Here is a 12,796-nt window from a genome sequence, read left to right on the forward strand (position 1 = left end):
TCATTATTACTACTTACTATTATTAATATGAATTCTTACTGCATATGCATTAACATTCTTATACTTTATTTTGAAAGGGGTTTTGGTCCACAATATTACAAGGTGAAGAAGAGATGGAAAGGGAAGACAAAAAAATCTGAAAAGCCATGATGCTGATCACATTTGAAGTAACCAGTCAACTTAAAGTTCAAGTGTTCTGTTTCTTCAGTGGTAAAAAACAATAACCCACCTGTCAGATTTTTAAACTCCTACAAATCCTAATCCAGCTATAGATGGCCTGGATCTTACAAAGAGATCCCTGTTCTCATAGAGTCTTTTACTAACCTCCATGGGATCAGCCCTGTGGAGTTCATCACTGAACAGCCATTTCCATAGCACCTACGTAGTCTGGCTGAGGGATTATGCTCCCAGGGCACTGTCTGAGTTCCAAACCAGTCAGAAGTGACAGGGATGATATTTCCAAGCACTTGGTTTATCCTTTCAAGCACCTGTATTGCACAGCTTGGCCTAGCTACTCATCTATGCCTTCTGAAGTCATTGAAATGCATTTTTCCTGTGGGAAGCTCACTTTTTGAAGAATTCTCTACAACATAAATCATTTACTGCACCAAGCAATTGTTACAACACTGCCATCCTGTGGAAGTTCAATGATTGGCATAAATTACTATATTTCACATTTGTTAGACCACTGTAAATCATCATTTTTAAGCCCAGTCCTGCAAGTGCTATACTTGCTATGTGCACTGCCAATCCCCAACTCAATCCCTTATTCCCACTGCTTTTAAAAAACTACTGGTGCTGAAAAGATTTTAAAAAAAAGGTAATTTACATAACATGACAATTTTTGTAGAACTTAGAAACATCAGGATGATATATCATCACCAACTTTTCATGTTCCTTTATATTCTACAGTTTGCACGGCCTTTGCAAAAACAAGAAGTTAATTTTGATTCCTGCATGCTGTTCTTACGGTTGTAACTTTGACCAGCTCCAGAACAAAACCATTCTGACCTACTGTGGATAAAGTAATTTTATAAAGAATTTAATTTGCAGTACACCACACAAACACAGTGAAGACCTACTGAAAAGCTTCTCCAGAGTGTATAATCATATACTGGCCACAAAATTCAAATTAATGGATTACAATCACCAGAAATAAACACTCAATCAGAAATTTTAGAATACTGAAGTAGTTGATATATATATATATATATATATATGGCTGTTCACAGTTTGAATGATAAAATCCAAGGCACATAACAAGGAATTATTGAAATGTAGTTTTAAATTCTGGAAGATCCTCAAGTGTCTTATTAAATATTCTGATCATTATACAGAACCTAAAAAATTGCACAAAAATTATGAAATTGAAGTGTGCAAACATAACATAAAACTATACCCTTACAAGTGAAAAACAACTTATTTTTTTAAACATACAAGAAAGTAAAGAGAGACTACAATAATAGAAAATAGTACCACTGGCTGCTGTACCTGAATAAAGAGGTTATTCACCTCTCTGATAATACATTGGAATTCTAAGCACTTGTTCGTAATGATTAAACTAGAGGATCTGAATGAAAGGCACTGGCCATTGTCAAGATGAAAAAATAAAAGCACAGCTTGAGCTTTCAAATGGAGGTAGCATCATCACTATTGATGCCAAATGGGTCAGAAGCTATCTGGCTAATAAAGTCATCTGCCTTCCAGCCCTAAAATATTTTAAAATTGGCAAACCCTTCACATTCTGGTAATTTTTACTCATTACATGATTCTGAATTACACTCCCAGATATATCAATCATGTCCCAATAATCTTTTCCTTGGTGTATGAAAAATATATACCAGAAAACCATCACTATTTTTAAAAACTTGGTTCTGTCAAATACTGTTCTCTACTTTTATGTTATGTTAGATTAAACTTAATACAGCATTTATAAAATGACTCATGCTAGCTTGAAATAAATTTAAACAATTGATCTAGAGATTAAGAACCCCAAAATTCTGAATAATAGTAAAAAGAATGCAGATTTTACTAGCTATTGTCAGCTGACAGTATTTTTCAAATGTTTTAGCCACATGTGGGTAGGTTTTTAAGAATTATGTGACTCTTGCGGGAACAGTAGCAATCGCAACAGAAACTCTCCAAAAATCTTTACTCTCCCTGTTTCAAAGAGCTTTTGTAAACTCTTCTCCCCATCTGAATAGTTTGGATTTGAAGCACACTTGAATTTCCTCTCAGAAGTGCTTGAACATTCTTACCTGTTTTATAAAAACATCCTGTTAAACAAACCTAGAAATGACATAGTAATGTGAGATGTACAGACCTCCCTAGGGCTTCCCGTGAAAGCTTAAATTAAGACAGCAGTTGCATTGAAACAGCAGAGCAGTGATCATATTTTCATTCTGATAACTCCATGGCAGCACATATCCCTCACTGCTGACGGGCAATAACATCTCAAAACGCTGCAGCTATTTGCAAAACAAACATCTGCCAAACCCTTTAATTCCTATGAACATGCAGAACTATTTTCCCCACATGACTTCAAAGACTACTTCATTTAAAGCTGAAAAAGCAAGAGCACTTATTGTCTATTGTTTCTGGCTACCATATCGCTTCAGGATTTTCTAATTAGTTAATTTTCTCTTGCTTAATTCATAAAAATCAGAAAATGAAAATATTCAATAGAACAATTTTAAAAGGAAAACAAGATAGATTACTTTCCCCTTAAGTTAGGAAGAAGTAGTTAATGAAGAAGTTAAGTAATATTAACATTAAAAATTAAAGATGGGTTAGAGCTTTTTCTTTCTCTTTTTAAAATTTTAATTGAATTTCCAATTCTCAATTACACAGAGCACCAAGGAAGTATGGAAGCAATATTTATAGTTTTGATAACAAAATTCAAAACTGAACTTGAGTAAATTGAGCCATTATTGTGGTACATAATGGTTTATGTATATGTACATAAAGTAATTTCTCCAGCAGGGACTAAAAAAAGCATTAAAATAATTAAAACCACAAAGATAACACAGTATTAAAATGAGGAATGAAAATATATTTACAAATACGAAACTCCTTGTGATTATGCTTCAGCTCACATTATGTTCTCCACCTACCTATGGTAAAAACTTCACATTAAAAATGTTCCAGCTAACTTCTCAATCTCTGAATACCTGAATCGCTTACTAATTATTCCATTCACACACCTACATCATGGCCAACTGATTTTATTGGCAAAGTGTCAGTAAAAACAGTTTACACAGTATTTAAATGTCAGGCAAATCAATAAAAAAGTTAGGCTCCCAGGATCCCTATTCACACATTCCTGAAACTGGAAGGAAGGCTAAACAATTAATTCAATAAAATTTTAAGGATTCCCATGGAGTGGACAGACTCTTACTGTGCACACCTTGTCTCAGTGATCTAAAACTTACATGCCTGCTTAAAATTTCCTATGTCTTTATCTATGTGTTTGAATAATTTCTGCTGTATAACTTTAAATAATACCGATTATTTTATATTTTTAGAAAAGAAAAACATATAAAACATTACTATAAGGCACACATGTAATTCATATTTAAAAGATATTAAAAGGGTTATTTTACATCAAACCACCCATTTTTATTTTGCCATGCACTAGAAATGAAAAAATTAATGAGCAGCTACATAAACAAAATTTTGGAAGTGTGAGAATGTTTCAATTCCTTATTTCCATGTTGTAGAAAATAACTGACTAAAGCCAGTACTCAAATTAAGACAACTCAATCTGATATGCAATTACTTTACACCCACTTGTTACAAAACACATCTGTACAATAATTATGTATTCGCATTTAAGTATTTAAGAATGACTTTGCAATGAACAGAACTTACCAATGTAGACCCTCCTGCTGTACCTCTGCATCAGCAACAGAACAAACACATGCAGTGGAATAAGGTTGATGATGAAAACATAACCACCCCATGCAGAGACCTACAACAAATGGAACAGGAAATTAGATCTGAAATTATCTGTAAATTCTTACTACAGCCCATGCTGGACATCTTGAAGAGAACACAAAGCCCATCTACACGAGCAGTCAGAACTACCACTAATACCACTAGAATCCTTCTCAATACATATTATAAAAGAAAAACAAACCACAAAAAACCCTCACATATCAGAGGTGTTTGAAATGGGCTGATGGATTCCCTAGGCTACCCTTCCTGAATCTCCTCCTTCCAAGCTAATCTGGCCATACTGGCAAAGGAGAATGTGATGCTGGAGGCTTTTCTCAAAGGTGAAGGCTGCAACACAAGGCAGTGGTGGGAACTGCAGGGCCTTGAGTTGGACTTTGATGACCTCTGTGGGTCCCTTCCAACACGGGATAATCTATGATCTCACGCAGGATCCAAAACTTTCCTTTGACATATTTAGCACTAGGCACTTTTTGTTGAGGCCAGGGAACATTATGTCCAGGTAGAGAGGGGAAAGGGAGCAAGGTACACCTCCAGGAGCAGAACTCCTGGACTAGAGCAGCCAGTGCAGATTGTAGGATAAGGACATAAACAAAAGGAAGATATATGGATGCACATGACAGCAGGACTGGTAACTGTGGAATGATATACAACGATATTATAGATATTGCAAACCTATGGCAGTAAGAGTTGTTGAGAAGGACTGCTATGGTGTACTCAGAACTGAAACACTACAGTGTTATTAAAAGATCACTGCTGATTTAGGTAAGGATTTAATGAGCTATCATTACAATGCGTTATCTAAATTTCTAACATATTTAAAAGGGCTCATACTGACTAGACAATCCATATTTTAACATGTCCTCTCGTCAAATTACAGTCTAGACTTCTCCCATATGCACCATGCCTACCCTAGATCTTCATTTTTAGCATGCAGTAGCTAATGTGGTTTTCACTTTAAGTGTACTTTAGGGTTTAGATTCTTGTAGCTATTTTTAAAGCCCTAGAATCCAAAAAGAAACCCAAATTACTATGTTCTATAGAACAGATTCTAAAAATACCATGAGGCCAAGTATTACTGTCTTTTGACACTAATACTACAAACCCCAGCATTTCAAAATTTACAGCGAGCAATTCAGACAATGTGAAACAAATAGATCAAAATAATCTAAGTTTTCTAGTAACTCATTTCAGATTATCAAAATCCTATTATCTAATTACTTGTATGAAGTATCATGGTTTACACAGGTCAGTTTATTTCATGGGAGAAAACACTGTATGCAGACAGGTAAGATAGAACAGAGCTCAAAGAGGCAAATAGAACATTGGCAGATTCAGGGAAAGGTTTGAATGAAGGAGGTCACAGTTTGCACGGACCAGGGACCTGCATTCCTAATTATCAAAATACGAACCCAAATCTAAGCACTGAAAATTATACTGAAGATGCACTTTGGAACTTTTCAAACGAAACTGAGGCATCCCCACAGGCTGGCTAAAAGAGTGGAGACGTGCTACTACTCCTACAGGTTTGCTTCAATGTAAAGCTTTACTTTACCTCCTTGTCATGAAAAGCCACATGAAGCAGAAGCTGATGAAGTAAAATAAAGGCTAAAAATATAAATCCAAGGAGAAAGCACCCTTCTCTGTATTGAATGCAAAGCAAGGCTATGAGTTAAATGACCACAATGAGTTAAATACTTATTATAAGGCAGATCTAGTTATCAGGAAAGATTTGTCAGTTTATGCAATATCCATTTGCCTTTCAAGCTGCTCTCCAAACTTCCTATTCAAGGACTGACTCTTACTACCTCAAAATCTTGATTTAACTTCCAAATTACATTGAAATTACTAATTCCATCAGAGAAAGACAAATTATTACAATGTAACAAATAGTACAATTCTGCTTTGTCCTAAAAATTTATTCAAGAAAAATATCTAGAAGGACAATTCCACAAAATTCTTTCCAAAAGGGAAATACAATGTAAAGAAAGCCATCGCCTGTGTGGGATGAAGCAGATACAAACAATAAAATTCTATCATCTAATCACTGAGATTTGAAACTAAGCTACAGATGAATCTGAACCTTTCATGAGCTGATAGAACTTGAAAGGAAAATAACAGCACCCTCCATTTACATTCAAGGATTGTTTGTCATTATGACATTGATTCTTATGTTCTGATATCATGCACACACATGATCACATACTCTCACATACAATCCCACACACCAAGATCATTAAGAACCTGTTATTGTGTGATTCTTTTAGAAGTAAAATTGTGAAAGTATTGTATTCGTTATCTGTATGTTTATGAAGGCATCTTTAGAGAATCTTACCAATAAATTGGCACAATATAAAAAAATACTGTGCTACATAAATATAACAATTCAAAAACTGACTTGCAGCTTTTGTACTGCACTTAAACATGTACCAAAGCTACGGCACTTTTTCACTATATTGCTATATAAACAGCAATGCTGTGTATAAAGAAGTGGCTCTCTATTAAGCAATGTGGCAAAAAGGAGGAGAAATGGAATGAAGTAAATGTACTCTTAACAAGAAATAGTTACCTTAGCCTCTTTGGTGACGAACACAAGGCTATTATTTCCTAGATTAACTGCAAAAGTCTCACAAGAAACCAAATGCACATTAAAGCTACAGGAAAACTACACAGCATCGAGACAACCTTTGAATTAACCTTAACTTTAGGGCACATAAACCAATCCAGAAGTTCCTTGTTCTTGCAAACCTAGTTACCTGATGGTAGAAAAGCACTATTTGAGACCTCAGTCTTAACTGTCACCAAGCAATTAGCCTGGCTGTCCCACCACTGGCTATTTTGAGGATAATTCATTTTTCATACAGCCACACAAAGTTTATCAGTTAAGTGAAAAAAAAAAATGCTTGATTCAAACAGAATTCATCAAGTCTAAGGTTTCAGAACATGGAGAAGGGGGAAAACCAATTCCCTCAATTTTTCTATTAGTTTTATCTCCTCATTTTTACTACTGTTTTCCCCCTCTGTTAGCCCTTAGGAAAATCTCTGCAATAGCCTCCATTTTCATAGATCAAGAATGAAAAGGGCATTTATGATCATTTATTATGACACTGAAGTAATTCATCAGTTCTGGTAGAAAACTTTACTTTATGGCGAAATTATATGTACAGAAATAGCTTTCAAAATGATAAAAATGTAACTTTGTCCTTACTTTCCAAATATTCTGATTATTATTGCATTATAGGAATGACATAGAGACACAGCACCTATTCATAGCATGGGAAAAAAATGTAAGTACAGTTATTTAATTTTTTTCCCAAAAGTTGCTTTAATCATATTGATTTAAATATTTTACCTTTACATATTATGTAGTTTAGTCATATATTTAAGGTTTTAATATCAATACAAAGCAACGATTTTATATTATGGCTCCAACAAAGATGAAAATAGCCTTCTTCTCTTCCTTGTCAACGTATGGATTATGTAAGTTACTCAAATAGTTTAGCTATTATATACATAAAAGCCTTACCATGTAAAAGTAGGATAGACAGCAGCAGATTGTCCAAAAGACTGAACCAGTTTTCACAGACTTTACCTGGAAAAATAACCAAGTATTTATGAATGACAAATCCTGGACAATACTCTAAAGTTTCATTCCAAAAGAGTTGTTGAGAGAACTTCTTTAGCCCACATCAAATTATATTTTATGCTTCTGAACTGATGCCCATAAAATCATAACACAAATGCAATTCTTCCACACACGAAAGGAGGTTAGGTCTATTTCTCTAGCAAAAGCATACAATCCAACTCTCTGCCTCATGATTTGATGTGGAAAGGTATTTGCAATGGCTGTGTGCTACTTTCTCTGAGACCTTAGAGTACTTTATAATTCTAAGTGAAGACCATCCATGCCTTAATTTGTCTGACATCCGACCCAACTCTGCCATTATAGACAAAAGACCTATTCTGTAATTTCAAAAAACTCCCTTAAGGTTAACAAGAGTATCCAGATACTACTAAAGGTTTAGCAGGATCCAGAAATTGCCCCAGGAATATGAATTTGTCTGAAACTGATGGGGGTGACTGTGGTGAGGGAGAACAGGAATGAAGAACAGACATTAAAAAAAGCTAGAAAGTTGTCTATAAAATGTATTTGATTCTACAAGAGTTCATGCAAACATTATTGCACTCTACAATTTAGTTATATATGAATTCCATGAGAACAGATAACCGCTATCATATCTCAGTTACTCTAAAGTAACAACATTGGTTGATTCTATTATTGTTATCAAACACAGCACACCTTTCCAGCTGCAGTTTATTCTAAAGCCAGATTTTTAAAAAAACTGCATTTAAGTAACACCAGTCACTCAGTCATGAAAAATTCAATTCTCTTCTATTATATTCCTACCAACTATACTCCATGTTTGAAATACTCTAAAATGAAAACGTTTGTGAATATGCATCTGCTTATGGAAACCAGAACTCCTTACAAAATTATGCAGAAAGTTGTAGTGATTATGTACTTACATGGAGCCACTCTAAATGAACAGTACAGGCATTCCAGAATAAACAAGAGACAGTATCCTACAGTGTCTGTGATGAATTAACAATATAGCTATGCTATTCTTGTTATTTTTAAAGTTGGTTCAACAGTTCAGAAAAACTCCACCTTCCCTAAATTTCTTCCTGCAAAACTACCTTATAGACAAAATTCTGTACAGATTTAGGAGAGGCAGACATGCTGCTTTAGCAAGCAGACAAATTAAAAGACATAAGATTGTTTTTTTAAAACACACAAGTAACACTATCTGACTGCAGACAGCTTTGACTAAATCGGATACTTAACTCAAAGCACAGACCCTCCATATAGTTAAAAGTCTTTCCAGAAGACAATTCAAAGCACTTCTATTCAGAGTCTACTGCTCTTTACCAGATATATAAGGAGGCTAACATTTGATGCAGACAATACTAATACCTCCAAACCAAAAAACAAACAACCCCTCTCTTTGCTTTAAATTTACAGACTCATCATCATTTTTATTACTACTACAGGACACACATACTTCAGTGGAAGCATGCTTTTACACAGCAGATGAAGAGCATGATTATGGAGTGGTTCAGATCATGTGACTTCTCAGTACTTGCCTAATCAAGAGCCAAGGGGAAAGGGATGAGAGGGAGGAAAATAAGATTTCAATGGATTCTAAGAAAATCAGTCACTTGGTTGGAGGAGGAACCAAAAAACCTCCCCAAAGCAAAAGACTCAGCAATTACTTACCCATAAATAGTATGTGAACTGCAGTGCAAAAATAGCTATGCCTTCATTGTCAAACGATCCTGCTACTGATCGGGATATGTAACCTGGAACTATGGCAATAAAGCAGGCAGCTAAAAGCCCCGCTCCCTGGTTCCACAGTTCTCTGGTGAGCAGGAAAGTAGAAATAGCTGTAAGGCCGCTGAAAACTGGTGCTAGAAACACACATACATCTCTTATATGGACTGTCACATTAAGCATATTTAAAATCCAATGTATAAGGCCTGCTGTCACCATCAGTCCTGGGTATACCTACATGGAGATAAAACCCAAAACACTAGGTTATTACAGAAAACTAGCATGGTAGATTTGTTTACATAGAACTTGCAATGAAACAATCATTTTTAAGCGGATATAAGCAGTGAGCATTAGCATAAGCTAACAGAATTATTTTAGTACTACTTTAATAATGTTTTGATTAATCAACACAACTGAATACCCTAGGCTCTTTCAATTTTATCCAAATGCTAACAATAACATATAATCTACTTCATAAATGAATGAGCAGCATACAGATAATATCCTATCTTGCTTGACATTTATCGTATAATGGAAAGAATTTGTCATTAAGGTGTGGAAGTAGAAACCAAAATCTGCAAGAGAATTTCAAGCCAGCTATCAGTTTCAAGGGAAAAAACCCCCAAAAATACACCCCAAAAGCCTAAGCCACCAAGAACAAACCCAAAATTTCCCAGCCGTATCTATTTTCCCTTAAAATATACCATGCTTACTTTCACTTACTTCTTGGTACCAATGGGGAAAGAAAATGTGCTTCAACAAGATTTAATTTTTCAAAGTTGAAAAGCTGATGGTCAGTCAATTGAGTACTGTATTTTTGCTAGCTATCTGTAGACATCTTTGGATATGAAGGATTAAAACAAAGTCTTCTAAAACTGAATTAAGATGTGCTCCAGGAAAGGTAGCATAGACTTACACAAATCTATTAAATCCACCATAGAATATTGGAGAACTTAAGAATATTCTTAATAGGAATTCTACCCTCTCACATTTATCAACATTAGAAAAATCAATACATCCTAGAAAAGTTAATATGTACTTCACCTGCCTTAGTTTCTTTCAAAAACTAAGAAGGGCATTGTACTAAATTAAATTAACAGATGACTAGACGTTCCCCTGCATGTTATTTCAATTCTTTTTCCTAAGAGGTTTTATTTTGTATAAGACACGTATGGAAAACATGCGTTTACATGCTGCATAAAGAGTGTGCAGTATCTCTAAGACACTACAACAAATGGTGATCTAACTGCTACAAAAACTTGTAAATGCCTTTAAGTGGTATATATTATCATTAAAAGCTTTGATGAACTTTCATACATTAAGAAACACATGGCTGCATTACTTTAGTGTTACTAAAGCTATTCCAATGAAATATTTGCATTCTGATTGGATAACATTGTTTTGTACACCTTTCCTGTCTTGTAACTTGCATTGATACCAATCTTGACTAGTCCTGATGCTTCATACAGGTGCAACACTTCCCTAATTTCACAAGGTCTTCTCCCAGTTAAATCCTAACTTTTTTCCATACATACATGAAGTCTACTCAGCATACATTATTGGACTAAAACTTGTACCTTAAGAGATTTAGGTAATAATTTAATTTTTTTTAAATGTTTTTCCTATACCAGAATTTCAGGAGTCATAATACCCTCGTTTGTTACTATTAGAATTTCATATTTGAGAAGTTCTGTATTTCTTGGTCACAATGGGCTATTGGATAAAGACTAAGGCATGTTGACTTAGTTTCTGCAGCTAAAAATTAAAAACATATCAACATTCCCTCTGAGGCAATTCAACAATTAAAAGCTTGTTTTATTAAAATTCTCTCTTTATCAGCATCAAATTTGTATTGAAAGTTCAAAAAACTTCCTGAAAAGTAATCTTTAATTATTTTTTACTTATTAGATGCTTTTTAATAAATTTATTATTTCAATACTTACAGTTCCACCTACTATTCTTCCTAGTGGATACCATGCTCTTTCATCAAACCAATTTAAAAATTCATAAAACCCATGAGATGCAAGATGATGTGTTGATCTATAGTTAAACCTAGAAAGAAACAGAAGAAGGATAAGATAAAAATAAAGAACTTTAGCATCTCCTTTACTATGTAAGTACAATGGTCCTCCCTAAATCTGCAGAGTTTTAAAGTAAATTACTAAGTTCCCAGCTACTAACAACTATATTTTCTTCACTTCTACAGCCAGTGCATATACCACAGATGACAGTTTTTGGTGAGTTTGTTTTTGTGTGTAAACATCTAAAGGTTTTCTTTCATTCTGAGAAACACTCTGGTTATTTTTTTATTCCTTTCCAAAACTACTCATTTTCAAATACAGTCTATCACATGCAGTCAAAGCAAGACTCCCATTCTGAGACAAGATAGCTACGAGCTATCTTGAAGTAAGAGACATTTGCTGCTGCCCTACTTCATGTCAAATTGACAGGTGACTCATTCAATAACAGCAACAGAAATCAGTCTGTTTGTTCACACTATCAAACTAATGGCTTTCTTTCAATCAGTAAGAATTTACACAATGAAGAACCTCTGTAGATGAAGTTTCATCTCCAAAGTTTGTACATTCTCTGCTGCAGAGAATTTCTTGTACAGCAAAAGGTCTCATGCCCACCTTCAGTCTTCCACACTGTATAAAAACCATTAAAAAACACTGACAGACTGCTACTAAGGCATTCACCTTCCAGGCACAAAATACCTCAAACATCTGATAACAAAACTTTTAAACTATTAAAATGTCCATTAGTACTTGAAATTAGGTATCAGGCTGCAAGAAGCACTACAGCGCATGTTATCCTAAAACAGCAAGTCTTTCATGATCATTCATTCAAAGGCCAAACAAAAAAGGCTGCAGATATTGAGAATGTGAAGCTTTGTACAGAAAATTTAGGTAGAGAAAAGCCTGGGTGAACGCAACTTCTAAAAACAAGCAATATTCACAAAGCCAACCCTTCTAAGAGATGTGAAATTCACTAGTTAAAGAAGTATTAAAGATTTTATTCATTAGTTAAGTAGAAGTTCGTGTGACTAAATGGAATACCACAACAGACAAAAGGTTAGATGGGCAAACCACCACAAAAGACTTCCAAAGACACTGCTAGAATTCAAGCTGAGAAAAGCTTGTGTGTGTTTTTCTTTTTATCTATTTTACGGAAGTATCCCCCTATATCAGAAATATACATCCCTTCTAACAAAAAATTTTAAAATAAATTGAATTCTTTTGCATATCTAGGATTCCCAAAATATCACAGGTTTACTTTGAAACAATTCATTTCCACAGAATAAAACTAAGATTATTTAAGGCTGCAAACCTTACCAAGTTCCTAATTGTTTAATCAGTACAAGCAATATCTGAAATGAAGCCACATTGAGGTCACGAGCAGATTTCTTCATCTACATAGTAGAAGAACAAAAAGAACTGAAATTCAGGTTCAGATGTCAGCATGTTTCAAGTGTCTGAACTATCACAGCATCAGTCAAATGATATTTTT

General features: G+C 34.5%; 1 protein-coding gene across 1 annotated transcript in view; it reads right to left on the bottom strand.

Moving 5' to 3' along the window:
- Positions 1–12,796, bottom strand: part of STT3B (STT3 oligosaccharyltransferase complex catalytic subunit B) — a 50,889-nt gene that overhangs the window by 17,227 nt on the left and 20,866 nt on the right. The window contains exons 2-5 of the mRNA XM_040060625.2: positions 11,230–11,338; positions 9,233–9,520; positions 7,481–7,546; positions 3,871–3,970 (exon numbers count right to left, since the gene is read on the bottom strand). Coding sequence (XP_039916559.1) covers positions 3,871–3,970; positions 7,481–7,546; positions 9,233–9,520; positions 11,230–11,338 — 563 coding nt within the window. The remainder of the gene's footprint in view (positions 1–3,870; positions 3,971–7,480; positions 7,547–9,232; positions 9,521–11,229; positions 11,339–12,796) is intronic.

Source organism: Hirundo rustica, chromosome 1 (genome assembly GCF_015227805.2).
Source record: "Hirundo rustica isolate bHirRus1 chromosome 1, bHirRus1.pri.v3, whole genome shotgun sequence".
NCBI classification, from domain to species: Eukaryota; Metazoa; Chordata; class Aves; order Passeriformes; family Hirundinidae; genus Hirundo; species Hirundo rustica.